The sequence below is a fragment of the Somniosus microcephalus genome, chromosome 27 (assembly GCF_052327205.1).
Source record: "Somniosus microcephalus isolate GS21.2 chromosome 27, FLI_Smic_1.0, whole genome shotgun sequence".
In the NCBI taxonomy this organism is placed as follows: Eukaryota; Metazoa; Chordata; class Chondrichthyes; order Squaliformes; family Somniosidae; genus Somniosus; species Somniosus microcephalus.
Genome location: NC_141013.1, coordinates 38008987 through 38029929, shown reverse-complemented (window position 1 = coordinate 38029929; position 20943 = coordinate 38008987). Strand labels below are relative to the sequence as shown.

General features: G+C 43.6%; 1 protein-coding gene across 4 annotated transcripts in view; it reads right to left on the bottom strand.

Moving 5' to 3' along the window:
• The window catches only part of efl1 (elongation factor like GTPase 1), a 369111-nt gene that overhangs the window by 244337 nt on the left and 103831 nt on the right, over window positions 1-20943 (bottom strand). For 3 of the 4 annotated variants that reach the window (XM_085968866.1, XM_085968864.1, XM_085968865.1), the window contains exon 12: window positions 16839-16938. The exons of the other annotated variant lie outside the window; for it this stretch is intronic. In XM_085968866.1, coding sequence (XP_085824992.1) covers window positions 16839-16938 — 100 coding nt within the window. The remainder of the gene's footprint in view (window positions 1-16838; window positions 16939-20943) is intronic. 4 annotated transcript variants of the gene reach the window in all.

The window sequence follows — 20943 nt, the reverse complement described above, 5'->3', positions numbered from 1 at the left end:
AAGAGCCCCACTCCCTACTGTCCAGGAGGAAGAGCAGGAGGACTTCTCAGAGGAAGCTCCAGACTCTGAGGGAGCAGTGTCAGCAGAAATGAGCGCACCCTGCACCAGCGCAGAGACACACACCTCGGTGGGTCCAAAGCGAGATAGAGTAGTGTTGTCACCTGGTGTCTCACAACTCACAAGTGACAGCAGTGGAGAGTCCTCGTCAGAGGCCGCAGGACTTTCCTAGCTTTGCTGAGCATGCAGGCGCTGAGCCTCGGGGGCCATCCAGAAAGAGAGTGGTGCTGGAGCTTCAGGAACAAGTGCAGGAGGCTCTGACTGGGTTAGCAACCATGGTGACTAAGTATGCAGAGAATGGAGGAGTCCATCTCAAATATGAGCAGCGCCATGGTGCAGGCTCTGGCAAACGTAGGTCCCGCCATGGAAAGGATAGCAACCTTCTTGGAGGACAGACACAGGAGAACATGGTAACACTTCTAAACAGATGGTCAGCTATGGAGGATAGATGGGCATCTATCGAGGAGAGAAACCAGAGGTTCATGGATGTCTTTGTTATGAGGAATGTCAGCACAGACACGGGTCCTCATGGCCCCGCTGATGTGCAGCAAGGTGTTCTCCAGCAACTTGCTGGCAGAGAAGTGCGGGTGGCTCATGACAGGATGGTGGTGGAAGGGGAAATGGAAGTGGGGGCTCCTCTCCAAGCACTCACACTGCCATCCCATTGTCAACCCCTCGGTCAGAGCCCCAGATGCCTCCCCAAACAGAGATGGCCGAGTCAGCCCTTGCACAGCCACAGGAAAAGCAGACTTTGGCGGGGCCCTCACAGGCTCCACGGCCCAGAGGACGGCCACCAAAGGCGTCAAAGCAGGCGCAGCAGGGAAGTGAGCAGACTGCCTCTGCTTCTGCTGAAGCCACAGGGGAAGCACCACGAAGAAGCACGCGTAAGAGAAAGCTAACACACAAATAGTCACAAGGGTAGTCACTTGGGTGCTTTCATATAAATCAGTGTAACGTTTGTGTTCTTTTATTTTAATGTATTAAAGTGATGTCATGTGAATGTTTCAAAGCATTGCCCTATGTGTTCTCACAAGTGGAGGTGGCACAGCGAGAGGTGAGGGCTCCTTTCATCTGAAGCAATGGTGGTGAAAGGGCTATGAATGCACAGTTCATTGGGGGGATGCTCTATGGTATGGAAGTGGGGTCATGCGAACCCTCACGTGGATGTGGCAGCCACATGTCTGTGATGCCTAAAGTTAGTTGAATCTGGCACGGATGAGGCCATCCCTTGCCTGACGAGCAGCAATGTGCTCGCGTGCTGGTCGCACTGGCTCAGCCGCCTCCTCCAAGTGTTCCTCATCTGCAACCTCATTCGGCTCTTCCTCCTCCTCCTCCCTCCTCTGTGTGCTCTGCGACCTGTTCCTCAGGCAGCACTAATCCCCGTTGCAGTGCAATGTTGCGCAGGGCACAGCAGACAACGATGATTCTAGAGACCCTGGCTGGTGCGTACAGCAGGGCTCCGCCTGATCTGTCCAGGCATCTGAAGCGCATTTTTAGCAACCCTATCGTCTGCTCAATGACACTTCTGGTGGAGATGTGGCTCTGATTGTAGCGTTCCTCGGACTCGTTTGAGGGTCTCCTCATCGGCGTCATTAGCCACGATAGCCCTTGTCTCCAAGGAGCCATCCTGAAGGGTCGTTTAGAGGAGCGAAGAGCTGAGGCACAGTGGACTGGTGCAGGATGTAGGAGTCATGGCAGCTGCCAGGGTACTTTGCGCACACATGCATGATGCTCTTCCTGTGGTTACACACCCGCTGCAGGTTAAGGGAGTAGAAGCCCTTGCGGTTCACAAATACTGCTGGGTTATTATGGGTTGCCCTGATGGCGACATGGGTGCAGGCGATGACGCCCTGCACCCGTGGAAAGCCAGCCAGATTGACAAAGCCTAGTGCCCGCGTGGTAACACTGGCTTCATCAGCTGAAAAGTGGATGTAATTGGCGGTCTTTGCGAAGAGGGCATCGGTAACCTGCGTGATGCATCTGTGGGCGGCCGACTGGGAGATGCCGCTAATGTCTGCTGCTGATCCCTGGAAGGACCCTGACACAAAGACGTTGAGGGCAGTGGTGACTTTGGCAGCCACTGGTAAGGAGTGTCCACCCGCTCCTCTGGGCTGCAAGTCTTGGTCCAGCATTGTGCAGATGTCTGCGACTACCTCTCGCGAAAGTCTCAGCCTCCTTTGGCAGTGCTGCTCACTCATGTTGAGGAAGCTCATCCTCTGCCTGTAAACCCTGTTTTGGGGGTATCTCCTGAGGCACGGGCCAGCCAAGCCCCGACGGCGTCTGCCCTGTGCAGCATCTGGAGGCTGAGGAGAAGGTTGGCGCTCTTGTTGTTGGTACTGCTGCTGTGCCTGGGGGTGCTGCTGCTGCAGCGGAAGATCCTCTTCCGCATCCGAGGAACAGGATGAGAGAGTATAAATGGTCCCCATTCTACTTGTTATATCTGCCAGTTTAGGATGAGATGTTATCAGGAGAAAGTCAATGGGGAGAGACCTTATTCCGAGGAGGTGACAGTGCATATAGAGATCACCGCACACACTCACAACCTCAATACAGCTCAAAGGTCCCCTCAAAATCATGAATTCAGCCACAACGGACATTTTAAATTGAACTGAAATGATAGGTAAGTTTATATGCTGCAAATTGCAGCTGCAAACTATTCAGCTCGTTGGAGAACCCGACTCACTCAGCTGGAGTGGTTGCCGAATGGCGTGAAACACATTGAAAATGTGTGAAAATGGAATTACCCTGGCAAAATAGCATTTAACAAGGAGTTAACAAGCTGATAACAGCCTTAAATATCTCTCCCGACACTTTGGAAAGTGGCGTGGAGGGGAGTTAGGGGCAGGTTCCTAACCTGCCGTCAATCATTTTGGATTTAACACCTGACCCGCCTCCGAACCCACCCTCTTGAGCGCCGGCCAATTCGCAGCCTTTCTGTTCCTCCGTACTGTTCGCCATCACTTCACTGACTTCATACTCCTCTTCCTTGTTTCCTCCCAAAAAGCATTACCTCACACTAGCCCACATTAAATTGCTTTTCCCCTGCTGCCCATTCAGCTAGCCCGTCTATGTCCTCCTGATGCTTTCTAGCTGTTTGGCCAAACCTCCTACTTTTGTGCTGTCAACAAATTTTGATTTTGTGTTCCTTATGTCCGGTGCAAATAATCAATCTCTCTCTTATACATGCTGACCACTGGGGTATACTATTTCCAACCATTCTCCAATCCATTAATCCTAACCCTTAGGTTCCTGTCTTCAACCAACTTTCAATCCAGGCTCTGATACCATAAGCCTTGAATTTTTGTAACAAGCCTCTTGTGAGACATCTTATCACGTGCCATAAACACAGTTACTGCAGTCTCTTTTCCTATACAATCAGTCACTTCTTCAAAATAATGTAAGCATACAACAATAGCTTGCATTTATATAGCACCTTTAACGTCCCAAGGTGTTTCACAGGAGCTAATCAGACAAAATTTGACACCAAAAACACACACAAGAACATGAAATAATTTTGATTAAAACATAGTGCTTCTGCATTATATATTTTCCTCCCATGAACATACCACAGAAAATCAACGACTTTCTAAACAAAAAGTAGATTCTACACCCTTCCCCCCAACATACGTTTCATATATACTGTAGTCCCAATCCTGAGTACGGTACTTGGACATGGGAATAAATTAAAGCTGCTTCCAAATGAAAATCACCATTAATATTTCATTTCTAATTTCACTCCCAGTTGGACCAATAATTAGCATAACACAAAAAAATCATCAGTTAGCTAATGCAAACATGGAAGAGTGGCGAAGATCATCTAGTGAAGTATAATCATTCCCAACAGCAGGATTACTAATGTCAAGGCTGAATAATAATGACGCAAAACTGTCTCTTTGGTGATCTTTTATTTTAATAATTCTAAGTTTACACTTTACCTACCAAAATTTACTTAAGCATGCTTTAGCCTTCAAAAAATTGGAATTTTAAATTGCAATCTTTCTCAATGCGGCACTCAGAACATTTGTCAACCATTTTCCCTGGTGAAATCATACTGTAGTATTTTATACAGTGCTGTCTCCTTCAACAACTGTGCTAAACGTTTATGGTAAAGCAAATGCACTTTGAGTTTTGTGTGACTTTTGGTGGGGTTAGTTTTCTAAATCAACATAAAGATAAATGGCACAGTTGTAAATCTTGTATGAACAAGCAAGGCTTGTATGAACAAAATAATTATTTTAAATTCATATCATATGTTAATTTGGATCAATATCTGCCATTGACTCAATGACAAAAAATGTCAGTAAGATTAGTTGGGAAGATTTCCTCTGTGCAACTAAACTAAACCATTTATAAAGAGCCAGATTTATAATATTCCCCCCACATTAGAGAAGTTTTGTGTTTTCAGAATCAAATTTAGAGCACTGTGATTACTATATAACTGGCAATGTCCAATTTGTTTAATATCAGAACTAAAAACCTCTAGACTTGACTATTCCAACGCACTCCTGGCTGGCCTCCCACATTCTACCCTACGTAAACTTGAGGTCATCCAAAACTCGGCTGTCTGTGTCCTAACTCTCACCAAGTCCCGTTCACCCCTCACCCCGTGCTCGCTGACCTACATTGGCTCCCAGTTAAGCAGCGCCTCGATTTCAAAATTCTCACCCTTGTTTTCAAATCCCTCCATGGCCTCGCCCCTCTCTATCTCTGTAATCTCCTTCAGCCCCACAACCCCACCCCCCCTCCCCGAGATATCTGCGCTCCTCTAATTCTGCCCTCTTGAGCATCCCCGATTATAATCGCTCAATCTTTGGTGGCCGTGCCTTCTGTTGCCTAGGCCCGAAGCTCTGGAATTCCCTCCCTAAACCTCTCCGCCTCGCTACCTCTCTTTCCTCCTTTAAGATGCTCCTTAAAACCTACCTCTTTGACCAAGCTTTTGGTCATCTGCCCTACTTTATCCTTATGTGGCTCGGTGTCAAATTTTTTGTCTTACTCCTGTGCAGCGCCCTGGGACATTTCACTACATTAAAGGCGCTATATAAATACAAGTTGTTGTTGTTGTAAATATATTCCAAATTTAACTTGCTGTATTGTACAAAATAGGCTTGATAATGCTCTATTAAGAATAATTCTCCAAGCTTAATTAAAACATATTTCTGCCCACCACTGAAGGTCCACTTGAACTATTTTTGTTTACCACAACTCACTCCTACACTTACAATTAATAAGTGGAAATACATCACCAGAAATTATGTTTGCAAAGAAAATTCAGTACTCAGTGCCCTAGCTTACACCAGGGGTGGATGTGGGAATTAACATTTTCAAATTATGAGCCACTAAAGTATTATGGATACTTCCACAAATCTGACAGATATCCTTATCTGTCACTGGCATCAAATCCAAATAGTCTTCATTTGTGGAATGTGGAAAGTGTATTATTTAAATACTGTCGCCACACTCTCACAGCAAGGCAATTTCTGATTTGCATCAATTAGATGTGGTAATTGTGCCGAGTCATATCATTCCATACTGAACCATATATTTTCATTCACATTATTGAATAGAAATGAAGGGACACGCAAGTTTATGTCACAAATATAATTATGTTGGATATAATTTATTACAGGTTGAGTGTCCTGAATCCGGCAACCTTGGGACCAAGGCCGAGCCAGTTTTCGTGTTTTTCCGGACTACGGAACGCGTTTCTGATGTCCGAAGTCCGGAAATATCGCAACCTGGGCTTGGGCGTTTCCGGACTTTGGACATCAGAAACACGTTCCGAGTCCGGAAATGCCTGGGCCCCTCCGCGTAGCGCTGACGCGTTTCTCCACCCCTCCCCTTCTGTAAAGGCTTTTTGAAGTACAGGTTGAGCGTCCAAAATCCGGAGTTCATTTTACGGATTCCAGAGGACCCTGCCACCAATTTGAGTGATTCAAATACCAGCAAAACAAATTAAGGATTAGGAAATTAGGAGTAGAGAGGCAGAACATTTTTTTCACAAACAAGGATACTACTAGAGTTCTGCAACAAGTTAGAAAGCAAGGCTATTTGAAGCAAACAGCATAAATGAGTTCATGAGGCAATTAGATATGTTTCTGGAGACTGAAAGCAGATGCAGTGAATTGAGATGAATCAAGAAATGGCTGCTTTGATCAACCTGATGGAGCTTTTCTGTTCCTAAAAAAATCTTATTTTCTTATTGTGGTGTTAAACTGAAAAAAAAAAATTCCTCTGCACTGTGATCTCTCAAATTATTAAATTATCACAATTATAACAAAATAGGCAAACATACATTAAAGTAAACATATAAGAATTAAATTTTAACTTTTTTAGCTGCTTGGCTCAGTGGTAGCACTCTCACCTGAGTCAGAAGGTTGTGGGTTCAAGTCCCGCTCCAGAAACTTGAGCACACAATCTAGGCCAACACTCCAGTACAGTACCGAGAGAGTGCTGCACTGTCGGAGGTCCCGCTAAGCTGATGCCCTGTCTGCTCTCTTAGGTGGATGTAAAAGATCCCATGGCACTATTCGATGACGACCAGGGGAGTTCTCCCCCGTGTCCTGGCCAATATTTATCCCTCAACCAACATCACTAAAACAGATTATCTGGTCATTATCATATTGCTGTTTGTGCGAGCTTGCTGTGTACAAATTGGCTACTGTGTTTCCTACATTACAACAGTGAGTAAATTTCAAAAGTACTTCATTGATTGTAAAGCGCTTTGGAAGGTCTTCAGGTTGTGAAAGTCGCTATATAAATGCAAGTTCTTTCTTCGCTTTCTCTTTTAATTTTGAAGTGTGCAATTATATTACCTGAGCAGACTGAAGCTGGAAGGTGAAGAGTGCACTTCACAGTCGTTGTGAACCTTTATGTATTTCCTGGCTAGGAATCAGACTCTGGCCACCAGGAGGACACTCTCCGCACATGGGCTGACGCATGCTCAAAGCTTGACTCCAAGTGGTATGTTAATGGGCCGTACATTCCGATGCCTACGGGTGTGTACGGGCTGTGTACACACCCATAGGGATATCGGAAATGCCAGTTTCAGGCATGCCAAGCGCATACGCTGAAAACCGGCATTTCCGATCTGTCAAGAATGCTCTTAAATACTTTTAGAAAAGGTAAGTTAATATTCAGCCCCGTATAAAATATTTAATTTATTGTAATTTGAACTCGTTTTAAAAAAGTGATGTCTTTTTTTAAATGTTCAATGTTTTACTGTGTTTTTGGGGTGATCGCCATTCATATATTTAACAGGTCTATCTGTCAAGTGTATGAAGGGAGATTCCGGGGTCATCGACCTGGAACGTTGACTCTGTTTCTCTCTCCACAGATGCTGCCTGACCTGCTGAGTATTTCCAGCATTTTCTGTTTTTATTTCCCATCTCCTATTGGCTCTCCATGGCCCACGTAATCCCAGGGACGCTTGCGAACCGCATGCGCCTCTGGAATACGTGGGCCCTGCGCATTTCGCGTTTGGAGAGGCCCAGGAGCGGAAGTATAATCACCTCGGGAGCCCTCCGGTAAGTGCGTAGATTTTTCCAGATCGGAGGCCTCCGCACGCAGGAAGTGACCGATCGGAAAATACGGGCCAATGTTTCCAGAGCAGGGTTGACAATGTCTACTTCCTCAAAACAAGTTAGTGCTTGCAAAATGCACAGTTGGCTCCATTTTTTCTGAAGCAAACTCGACCCCGCATTGTGCTTGCACTCCACGTGGCATCATGCTCAAGCAGTCCGAGAGTCTCCCCAAGGGTATCTCATATTGCTACATTCCAGTCAGTTTGGAACCTGACTCCAGAGCCATGTTGCCACTTGCACATCAATGTGCAGTGGAAACGGTTGCACATGTGACACAAGAGTGGCAATATAGCTGCACCCCTAAAATGTACATTCTGGTTCATTTATCCTGTTGCCGGGCTCCTGGAATAATCGGTGGTATTCTGCTTTAGTCTAAATCCAAGGATAAGTGGAAACACATTTTCAGCTAGAAATGCTAGATATTAAATTACAGCAATAATGGGCAAGGAAAGAAAAACACACAAAAAAAGGAACCCCAGCAATTATACATTGGAACAAGGCTTTTCTTTATGTGTTAAATCATGTTTTTAACAAAATATTACGGCAAATTACAGCGTCACTTAATAGACTTCAAAAAATAGACAAAGTAATCGATGTCGATACCAGCTGAAAGGTTTTCTACAGGAGACACAGCTGATGTCACAGAATGGCTGGAATTAGATAACTTATATTCAAAGAGAATTCACTCCTACACAAAATGCTCATGAAATGTAGCATATTTTACTGAGTTGTGACAGGAAGGATGTCTTTTCTATCTTTATCCAATTTCAAGAACCCTTCAAGAGAGAAAAAAAATGGCCAAAACTAATACTAAACTTTGCTGAACGATTATTTTAAAGTCATTTGCTAGCTCGGCTAAAGATTTATTATGAACAAAAGGTATCCACACTCGGAAGCAAGAAAGTTGCAATAGGGTACTGCTGAATGTTTAATCAGTACAATGTGACACTTGGCACTGGACCAAGTCCTACAGACTTGCTGCTGCGTACTGCCAAGTCTGCTGTTCACCATTTGTTTTGACTGTGGTTTCCATTGTCTAACTTTCACGATGATGGATACAATCTGAAACAACAATGTCCTATATTTAGGCAACTCACCATGTTCCAAAACAAGCTTCTCTTTATCTGGGAAAACACAGTAACTTCATGCAGGAATTAGTGGGAATGTAAATGTGAGTTTGGGGGGAGGTTTAAAGTCTAATTTCTTAAAACCATTTTGAAAACTGCGCATTACTTGCAGTTTTTTCTCCCTAAAACAACACACAATACAAACTAAAAACTTTTTTGTCTTCATGGATTTCTAACTTCGTCTTCATGGATTTCTAACTCGTGTAGAAACAATTAAAAAGCTTTTGCCTTGATTGATTTTACTAGTTGGCAGATTTTATTCTGGAAAAGTTACACAAGGCTGTGTCTGAGTATTAGTTGCTGTCAGGGTTGACATGGTTTTAAAACATTATTTGGGTCAAAACACAGAGTTGTCTGGAACCTTTTCCAATCCAGCAATAAGGTTTAGCACTGGGTTAGGAGATAGCTCATTTGCAGTATCAAGTATACTGACAAATATCAGCACTCAACATCTTGATTAATATTGCAGAAAAAAAATTTGAGATTTTAACTCGGAGCTCAGTACAGCGGGTGACCAACAAGCTCACGTGGCTATACCAGCAAGAGGCCGTAGCCATAAAAAACACCCCAGGGCCATCATAACCTCCTGGGGCCATAATAAACCCTCTGGGGCCGTAATAGCCTCCCCACGCCCATCCCCCAGGCCATAATAGGGAAGAAGTTAAAAAGCAGCAAAGCAGGACCTCAATGGTAGTAATCTCTGGATTACTCCCAGTGCCACGCGCTCGTGAGAGTAGAAATAGGAGGATATGGCAGTTTAATGCGTGGCTAGAGACATGGTGCAGGTGGGAAGGCTTCAGATTCCTGGGGCATTGGGACCAGTTCTGCGGCAGGAGGCACCTGTTCAAGACGGACCAATTGCACCTGAACAGAGTTGGGAACAGTATCCTTGCGGGCAGGTTATCTGTAGGGGAGGGTTTAAACTAATTCAGCAGAGGGTTGAGCACCAGGATATAGTAAAAAGCAGAAACAAGGTGCACAGAGGACTGGGAGAGACAATCACAGTTAGAAATAATACAGAATTAGGTGGGATCATAGAAAATATAAAGAGGTCTAACTTAGATTTGGGATGCATGTATGTAAATGCACGAAGTGTGGTTAATAAGGTTGATGAGCTGCAGGCGCAAATAGCCACGTGGGAATATGATGTAGTTACAATAATGGAGACCTGTTTCAATAAAAGGGCAGGATTGGATGCTTAATATTCCTGGGTACAAGGTATTCAGGAAAGATAGGGAAGGAAACAAAGGAGGGGTAGCAGTTTTTATTAAGGGAAATATTACAGTGCTAGAAAGAGAGAATGTCCTTGTCAAATACATATTCTATTTGGCTGGAGTTAAGAAACAATAAAGGAGCCATTACCCTACTTGGTATATTTTATAGGCCACCAAATAGGAAGGAGATAGAGGAGCAGATTTGCAAAGAAATTACTGAGAGGTGCAAGGGCTATAGAGTAGTGATAATGGGAGATTTTAACTACCCCAATATTGAATGGGGCAGTGATTGTGTTAAGGGCAGAGAGGGGGAGGAATTTCTGAAGTGTGTTCAGAAGAATTTTCTTGATCAGTATGTTTCCTGCCCAACACGGAAGGAGGGAGACATTGCTGGATCTAGTCCTAGGGAATGAAGTGGGTCAAAGTGGAGAATGTCACAGTCGGGGAGCATCTCGGAAATAGTGATCATAGTATTGTACGGTTTAGATTAGTTATGGAGAAGGACAAGGAGCAATGTAGAATAAAAATACTTAACTGGAGAAGGGCTAATTTCAGCAAATTGAGGAGGGATCTCGCCTGGGTAAATTGGTGTCAAAGACTGGCAGACAGAAATGTAATGGAGCAATGAGTGGCCTTTGAAGAGGAGATGGTTCGGGTACAGTCGAGGTACATTCCCACACGGGGGAAAGGGAGAGCAACCAAAGCCAGAGCTCCCTGGATGATGAAGGAGTTAGGGAGTAGGATGAAGCAGAAAAATGGGGCGTATGACAGATGTCTGCTTGATAATACGAGAGAGAATCAGGCTGAATATAAAAAGTACAGAGGAGAAGTGAAAAAGGAAATAGATTGATAGCTAACATAAAAAGGAATTCAAAGGTCTTCTATAACAGTAAAAGTGTTGTCAGAGGAGTGAAGGGGCCGATTAGGGACGAAAATGGTGATCCATTGGTGGAGGCAGAGGCAGGGCTGAGGTACTAAACGAGTACTTTGCATCGGTGTTTACCAAGGAAGAAGTCTTTGCCTTAGCTATGGTAAACGAGGAGGATGCCAGGATACTGGATGAGATGAGCCTGTTTATGTCCTCTTGAAGTCTATTAGGACCACTGCTGTGTTTGATATACATTAATGACTTGGACTTGGGGGTACAGGGCATCATTTCAAAATTTGCAGATGGTACTAAACTTGGAAGTGCAGTAAACAGTGAGGAAGATAGTAATAGACTTCAAGAGGACAAACAGGCTGATGGAATGGACGGACACATGGCAGAACAACCCCCGCTTCTTCAGTCTAGTTTCACACTATCCTGACTTGGAAGTATATCGCCGTTCCTTCATCGTCACTGGGTCAAAATCCTGAAACTCCCTCCCTAACAGCACCATGGGAGTGCCTTCATCACATGGACTTCTGCGGTTCTAGAATGTGGCTCACCACCACCTTCTCAAGAGCAATTAGGGATGGGCAATATATGCTGGCCCTGCCAACGATGTCCACATCCCAGGAACGAATAAAAATAAAAATGAAATTCAACACAGATAAGTGCGAGGGGATACATTTTGGTAGGAAGAATGAGGAGAGACAATACATGCTAAATGGTACAATTTTAAAGGGAGTGCAAGGAGAGACCTGGGGGTGTTTGTGCACAAATCTTTGAATGTGGCAGGACAGGTTAACAAAGCAGTTAATATTATAAATAGAGGCATAGAGTACAAAAGCCAGAAAGTTATTCTAAACCTATATAAAACACTAGTTCAGCCCCAGCTGGAGTATTGTGCCCAATTCTGGGCACCACACTTTAGGAAGGACGTGAAGGCTTTGGAGAGGGTGCAGAAGAGATTTACTAGAATAGTTCCAGGGATGGGGAATTACAATTTTGTGGCTAGACTGAAGAAGCTGGGGTTGTTCTCCAGAGAAGGCTAAGAGAAGATTTGATAGCAGTGTTTAAAATCATAAAGGGTTTAGATAGAGTAAATAAAGAGAAACTGTTTCCAGTGGCTGAAGGGTCGATAACCAGAGGGCACAGTTTAAGGTGATTGGCAAAAGAACCAGAGGCGACATGAGGAAAAACTTTTTTACGCAATGAGTGGTTAGGATTTGGAATGCACTGCCTGATAGGGTGGTGGATTCAGATTCAATGGTAGCCTTCAAAAGGGAATTGGACCAAGGAGAAAAAATTGACCACATACTCTGGGCTGGCATTTCAGTACAGCACTGAGGGAGTGCTGCGCTACCAGAGGGGCCATCTTTTGGATGAGACGTTAAACCAAACCTCTGCCTGCCTGTTCAGGTAGATGCAAAAGATCCCACGGCACTGTTTGAAGAACGGGAATTCTCCCAGCGTCCTAGCCAATAATCCCTCTCTCAACCAAAACCACCAAACTAGATTAACTGATCATTTATCTCATTGCTGTTTGTGGGATTGGGCTGTGCACAAATTGGCTGCTATGTCTGCCTGCACAACAATAGCGACTGCACTTCAAAAATCATTTATCAGCTGTGAAGCATTTTGGGACGTCTCATGGACGAGCAAAGTTCTTCCTATCCCTTTAAGGGTACTGTTCCAGTACTCCATGTGGGGGGAGTAATTGAAATAGGCACGTCCGGAGGTTAATTCAAGACTACTTGCTGAGGGATGTAGATTTGCAGCTACTTGTAGATACCCAGCTCCTGCTCTTGGGGAGCGGCCAGGTTACCAAGGTCAGAAAACCTACGGGAAACAATCGGCTTTTCTTTCTACAGGATCATTTTGCATCTCTAACAACTTGTGACAATTGGAAGTGTGACTTCCAAGATGACCTTTGAGGTGACAGATGGACACCGGATGCAAGACGTTTATATTAGATACAATACAGGAAAAGGACCAGAAAGAAATGATTAAGATAAAATTATAATTTTGCAACAAAAAAAAGAGATCAATTCCACCAAAGGCTTGTAACGTCCGTGTATTTATATTCACATTTAAATGTTGACATTACCACTTACAAATTTCAGAATTAAAACCTTAAAACACATCTGAATTAGGAAAGAAAATCAGAAGCCTGAATTTTACGTAACTAACACATTGTATAATGAAGTAAACCAGCAAAGAGCAATCTCAACAAAATAGGATTGTCTAAATCCGAGAATGCGGGAATCAAAACCACCACCTCCTGAAAGGGTGGTGGAAGCACATTCAATAGTAACTTGCAAAACGTAACTGGAAAAATACTTGAAGGGGAAATGGGTAAGTCATGAAATACGGGGTAAGTGTGGCACTCAGTAAGGGTTCATTAATAACCTTGTAGTAAAGGGGCCTTTAGGGAAGAGTGACCATAATATGATGGAATTTTATATTGAGTTTGAAAGTGATTTAGTTAAATCCGAAACTAGGGTCTTAAATCTAAACAAAGCAAACTATGTAGGTATGAGGAGCGAGTTGGCTAACGTAGATTGGGAAACTACATTAAAAGGTATGACGGTAGACAAGCAATGGCTAGCATTCAAAGAATTAATACATAATTTACAACAAATATACATTCGTTTAAGGCACAAAAACCCCACAGGAAAAGTGGTCCAACCATGGCTAACAAGAGAAGTTATTGGCCCAGAACTTCGGGTCTCCACGGGTGAGTACGCAATGGAAGTGCTAGTTTTGTGTATGCACCGCGCGTGCGCGGGAAACCGGCACTTCCATTCCCCTGAAAGAAGGGGTTCAGAGTTCGAACGCGGGCGCAGGAGAGGCTGCGCGTGCACATCGAACTTACGTTTTTTTTGCAGGTTTTCCCGGGAAGGTAAGTCTCCAGAAGTTACACATATAAAAAGCAGGCATAAGGCCTGCTTTTTACAAGGTAAGTGGTGAATTAATTAAAATTAAAACATTTTTTCCACAGATTTATTATTTTTATAAATACTTTAAAGCAAGGTAAGTTTATTTTTAGCCCCGTTAGAAAATAAAATTATTTTTTTCAAAAATTTAAATTATTGTTTAAAATAGTTATTTCATGTAATTTATAGTTTATTTAAAAAATGTGATTTAAAAAAAAAATTATTTGAAGATTTAGTGATGTTTTGGGGCCCGTAGTATTTATAAGTTCAAACTTATGAATGGGCATTCCCTGCTCTGATTGGCTCCCCATGGCCCTCGTGATCCCAGGGGACGCATCGAACTAACTGCACCCCTGGGATATGCAAGCACTGCGCGCCGGCAGTTGGAGCAGGCCCCGGATCAGAATTCCACGCAGGCCCACAGCACAACGGCCGGTGCGCTAGGTAAGTGCAGGTCGGGGGCTTACACCCGCGGGAAGCCCCCGACCCGAATTTCTGGGCCAGTATTAGATCAAAGGAAGAGGCTTATAATGTTGCCAAAAAGAGCAGTAAGCCTGAGGATTGGGAGGAATTTAGAATTCAGCAAAGGAGGAGCAAGAAATTGATAATGAAAGGGAAAATAGAATATGAGAGTAAACTAGCGAGAGACATAAAAACAGACTGTAAAAACCTCTATAGGTATGCAAAAAGGAAAAGATTAGCAAAAGTAAATGTGGGTCCCTTACAGACTGAGACAGGAGAAATTATAATGGAGAATAAGGAAATGGCAGAGAAATTAAACAAATATTTTGTGTCTGTCTTCACGGAAGAAGACGCAAAAAACTTCCCGGAAATAGTGGCGAACCAAGGGTCTAGAGAGAATGAGGAACTGAAAGAAATTAGTATTAGTAGTAAAAAAAATAGTACTAGAGACCTGATGGCCTACATCCTAGGGTTTTGAAAGTGGTGGCTATAGAGATAGTGGATGCATTGGTTGTCATTTTCCAAAATTCCATAGATTCTAGAATGGTTCCCGCGGATTGGAAGGTAACATATTTAAGAAAGGAGGGAGAGAGAAAACGGGGAACTACAGACCAGTTATCCTGACAGCAGTAGCAGGGAAAATGCTAGAATCTATTATTAAGGACGTGGTAACAGGGCACTTAGAAAATAATAATAGGATTGGGCAGAGTCAACATGAATTTATGAAAGGGAAATCATATTTCACAAATTTGTTAGAGTTTTTTGAGGTTGTAACTAGCAGAATAGTTAAGGGGGATCCAGTGAATGTGGTGTATTTGGATTTTCAGAAGGCATTCGATAAGGTACCACACAAGAGGTTATTAAACAAAATTAGGGCTCATGGGATGGGGGGGGTAATATACGAGCATGAATTGAGGATTGGTTAATGGACAGAAAACAGAGAGTAGGAATAAACGGGTCATTTTTGGGTTGGCAGGCTGTAACTAGTGGGGTACCGCAAGGATCAGTGCTTGGGCCTCAGCTATTCACAATCTACATCAATTATTTGGATGAGGGGACCAAATGTAATATATCAGAGATTGCTGATGATACAAAGCTGGGTGGGAATGTAAGTTGTGAGGAGGATGCAAGGAGGCTTCAAGGGGATATAGACAAGCTAAGTGAGTGGGCAAGAACATGGCAAATGGAATATAATGTGGAGAAATGTGAAGTTATCCACTTTGGTAGGAAAAATAGAAAAGCAGAGTATTTTTTAAATGGTGAGAGATTGGGAAATGTTGGTGTTCAGAGGGACCTGGGTGTCCTTGTACACGAATCACTGAAAGTTAACATGCAGGTACAGCAAGCAATTAAGAAAGCAAATGGTATGTTGGCCTTTAATACAAGAGGATTTGAGTGTAAGAGTAAAGACGTCTGGGATGGGGGGATTGTCCTATATTCTCTAGAGTTTAGAAGAATGAGAGGTGATCTCATTGAAACATACAAAATTCTTATACAAAGCTTGACAGGGTAGATGCAGGGAGGATGTTTCCCCTGGCTGGGGAGTCTCGAACCAGGGGTCACAGTCTCAGAATAAGGGGCCGGCCAATTAGGACTGAGATGAGGAGAAATTTCTTCACTCAGAGGGTGGTGAGTCTTTGGAATTCTCTACCCGAGGGCTGTGGAGGCTCAGTCGTTGAGTATATTCAAGACAGAGAGCGATAGATTTTTGAATATTAAGTGAATCAAGGGATATGGGCATAGTGCAGGAAAGTGGAGATGAGGTAGAAAATCAGCCATGATCTTATTGAAGGGCCAAATGGCCTACTCCTGCTCCTATTTCTTATGTTCTTAAAAACAGAAAATAGAGGGCATTTCCAGCAGAGTGAGAACTGCCCGCCCCAGGGAATACTTCCTTAACCCAGGGTCATTCGCAAAAGGGAAGCGGGCTGCCTGCCTCCTTCCGCCTCCGCCCCCTCCCCGACCGGGGAGCCATGCCAGTCTTGGGGCGGAGACTTGCCATGGCAGGCCTGGGAGTCGACTGCACCAGGAGAGAAAGGTGGCTAGCAAGCTGCTTGACTGAAAAAAATTTCTTTGGCTGATGGGGCCTGGCAGAAACAGGCTCCTCTTCTCTTTTTGCCCCGAGGCCCCATCCAGTCACCTTTGAATGCTGGAGCAGGGCCTTAGCAGCTGGTACTGCTTCCAGCATTCAAAGAGTGCGATGGCAGGAAACACGGCCGAAGCCAATTCCCTTTCATTTGCATGAAGTTTACAGTCGCCCATCCCAAGGGACCTAGCCACCAGAAAACCACGGGGAGGTAGCAGAGCACCTCCCAATTACCTTTCTGTATTTGCCTGCCCAAGATCATCCTAAAATGGACGGAGGAGGCAGAAAGACTAAGCCTTCAGGTTTTACTAAGGTTTTGTCACGTGCTTCCCTGCTATATTTATAATTCTGTCATGTTCAAAGCACCATTTGTTCAACCTTCATATATTTGCTGCAAAATTTCACGTGAAAACTTATGGAAATCATTCATTCGCGAAGTTAACAAACAAATGGATGAGGAAATGGAAAATGTCAAGTGCAAAAACTATACAAGACAATTAACATCACTTACCTCTGCTTATTCTGGGGCAAAGCCTTGGAATCAACAGCAAACATCTTGCAAATAAACACGATGACTGGGGCCGTCTCATCACTCTTGCATTCAAGAAATGCTGAATATATAAAAGAGAAGAATGATAGATGTCACTGCTTCAATAAATTAAAGGGGTAGCACCGGTTATGCTTGTGAAATCAACGGGGCGGGTGGGGGAAGAAGCGACAAGTGGAACAGCTCTTCATCCCAAAGGTACAAGATTGTAGTTTGAAGAATGGGATGTGATTTTCTTCCATGCGATTGTAAATCGCAGTTTTTGACAAGTCACTATCAGAAAATTGCTTTATACAATAACTGCGTTACATTTTCTGCTGATTTTCCTCTTTTAAATTACAGGCACTGAAATAAAAAGCTACAGTTTTAAAATAGATTTTAATATCTTGCAGATCAGTTTTCACTGGAAGTAGAAGAGCCATGAAGAACAATCTAATTACTGTCTTAATCCAGAATCCACAACAGCACAGTTGTCCAAATACGTGACAGAGAGATAAAACAGAATGTCTGTGTTACATCAAGAACTGTGGCCTATTTTAACATCAAGCATGAAGCAGTCGGTCAATTGCTGAACTCAGCAAGACTGGTTCACTCATTAAAAACAGACCAGTTCTTAGTGCAGCTCCCTGCACAACATTTGGTCATCCTCCAGTGCACAATCAGGCCAAGAGGAAAAACACACAGAGGGCTTTTCGAAGAAACAATACCGTTCAGAGGAGATTACTCAGTAATGCAGAGCTGCCAATCAACTTTACGATATATTCGTTCAAAATGTAGGGGTTTTCATAAACATTTTGGCTTGGCTCTTTGCAGTCGCCCTGACCTCGAATACATTCCTTTTTCAAACTTTCAAGCCTTGGAACAAAAAAGAAACACTTGGGACATGAGACAAACCAACAAAGAACAATTTTCATCTACCCATGTCTGGAGTGCTAAGCTTAGAGAAAAGGAGGGAGAAACAAGGATGGGGCAATTTTTTTTTGCAACACATTGGCCCAGAAATTCGGGTCGGGGGCTTCCCGCGGGTGCAAGCCCCCGACTTACACTTACATAGCGCGTCGACAGTTGAGGCCTGGGCCTACGTGGATTTCCGGTCTGTGGCCCGCTCCAGCTCCCGGCGCGCTGTGCTTGCGCGATCCAGCGGCGTAGTTAGTTCGATGCGTCGGCTGGGATCACGTGAGCACTGGGCAACCAATCGGAGGATGCAAAAGTCCATTCATGAGTTAGACATAAGACCTGTCAAACTCATGAAAACTCCGGGCGCCCAAAACAGTACATAACCTTAAAATAAATGTTTAAAAAACATCACACTATTTAAATCAACTATAAATAACATTAAATAACCATTTTAAACAATAATTTAAATTTTTGAAAAAAATAATTTTATAAAAAATCAGAGCTAAAAATACACTTACCTTACTGTAAAGTATTTAAAAATAATAAACCTGTGGAAAAAATGTTCTAATTTTAATTAATTGACCACTTACCTTTTAAACTGAAGTCCTTACGTCTGGTTTTTTAATGTGTAAAAAAGTGGAGGTCTTCACGCACGGACAAACCTGTCAAAAAAACGGAAGTTCAACGCGCACACGCTGCCTCATACGTCGCACGCGTTGCACCTCTTAACCCCCCCCTTTCAGGGGACCGGAAGCGCCGTTTTCCCGCGCATGCGCAGTGCATGCAAGAAACCGGCACTTCCATCGGGTCCGCGCGTGGGTACCCCGTGCGTACTCACGCGTTGGGACCCGAATTACTGGGCCATTGAGTTGTTGAGAAAGTATCAAGTGCCAAAGAGATCAGGTTTTGGTTCCTCTTATCCCATCTCACAGTTTTAATGTTTGAAAAATGAATGTCATCGGGAGCAAAACAATAGCAAAGGCCATATCAGAAATGTCCGTCTGAACATCTACATTTTAAACGAATACATAATAAAATTGATGAGGACCCACCTTACCTGGAGCCCTATCCAACAGGTCCCCTCCCATAAACCACGATCTGGGCTTTAACTGGTAAATGTTGGCTAATTTTCCTGTTTAACACCTGCCGTCTTGAAATAAAATGCTAATTTTGTTTTTAATTACTGAAAAGCACCCCCTCGGCAATCGCTCGGTAACAACTCCATCCAAAAGATTCCAACACTTCCTTCACAAAGCAGTGTTTACATCAAAGTACACCTGAGATAACGCTCATCATGCCTTGTTACATAGTAAAGTATTAACTAGTTGCTGTTATGAATAGAAGTAAATAAATGTTCAAATTAACTTTCAAACCTACTACTTTTTTTTACAATACATTTATTTTCTGCAACTTTCCCATGAGAATATAAGATGTGTTTTTTTTGGTTCAGTAATTGGTTGGTTACTAGATCTCCTCAGTGCCAAACGATATTCCGTCAGAACCAGTGGGATTAATTTATGGGCATTAACAAGATGCCAGAGGGTTAGTTTAATATCAGTAATTCGTTGCAGTAGCTTTCATTCCGCAACATCGAATATCTTCATTTTACAAATCCTTCATTGTGGAAATCAATGGCCAGAGGATAGAGAGGAGTAACAACATTTCTTATTCAGCAGTCTTTACAGAGGAAGTTATAATCTACATTTTTAATTTAAATGGTAATGAACAAAGAATGGTGTCATGAGCGACACATTTTTATTACAAAAGTAGAAATTAATTCCCCCCTCCCACCCCACCAATTTTCTCCATTCATTTTTCTCCCTTTCTTAGCCCTCCTGACAGCAGTGACCCTTTGCTGAGTTATGGTTCTACTGAGGCCTCCAGTGACTCGTCAAAAGGGCCATTATACATCGACAGGAAGTGTCAGCAGCTCAGCCTGATCCTTTCCTCACATCACACCCACACTGGTATTTCCAGCTGGGTCGCTGGGTAGTGAGGGTGTGGCAACCCTGACTTGATTCCGCCTCCCCCACCTCCCCCCCACTGTAATACCCCTACCAGGCAAGATCAGCAAACCCAGCACAGACCACGGAACCGAACCCGAGAACGTCCCAGTCCGTTCAAAGGAGTTCCAGAAATTTTTTTTCAACCAAAGCTTGCAATCAACGTCACTAAAAAAGCGATTATCTAGTTCTTATCACATTGCTGTTTGTGGGAGTTTGCTGTGCCTGCCGCGTTTCCTACATTACAACAGTGATGACACTTCAAAAAGTACATTGGCTGTAAAGCGCTTCGCGATATCCGGCGGTCGTGAAACGCGCTGTATAAATGCAAGTCTTTCTTTCTTTCTGACAAATATCACCACTCAAGGTCTGATTAATAGTGCAGAAAAAGAAACTAGAGACACGATTTTAACTTGGAGCAGAGTACGGCGGGTGAACAACAAGCTCACATGGTCACATCAGCAAGAGGCCATGGCCATAAAAACATCCCAACTGTACTGGCCAATATTTATTCCCTCAACCAACATCACTAAAACAGATTATCTGGTCATTATCACATTGCTGTTTGTGGGAGCTTGCTGTGTACAAATTGGCATTTCCTACATTACAACAGGAGCTCCACTTCAAAAGTACTTCATTGGCTGTAAAGCGCTTTGGGCCGTCCGTCCGGTGGTCGTGAAAGGCGCTATATAAATGCGAGTCTATTTTTATTGTTTCAAGCGAGACAAATAGGTTCCCTTAATACTTTTACATTTCAAGCTGAATTCCAATCGCAATGTAAAGGATTCACTGCACAAGTATTACCATGCAAATTTGGGAGTGGGGTAAGCTGTACCAGAACTCTTTAAAATAAAAACAAATCCTGATCTAGCAATAGCCTGGAAATTCCTGTTGCTGTTGAACGCCTGCCTGGGCTGCTCATGCATTAGAAAGTGGTGATATGGGGAGTGCGGAGCAGCACCCAGTGAACACAACGCTTTTGAACACTGCTGAATTGCTATTTGGAAGAAGTGCCGTGCTGAGTCGATAGTGAAGAAGACGTGCACTTGGCTTGCTAAACTAACGACACTTGGCAACAGAATGCCTTCAGATCCAATTCAAGGCTCACCTCGCATGCCCGGTGATAATCTTGTATCAAATGCGCGCTGCAGCAGATACAGCGGCCCGCT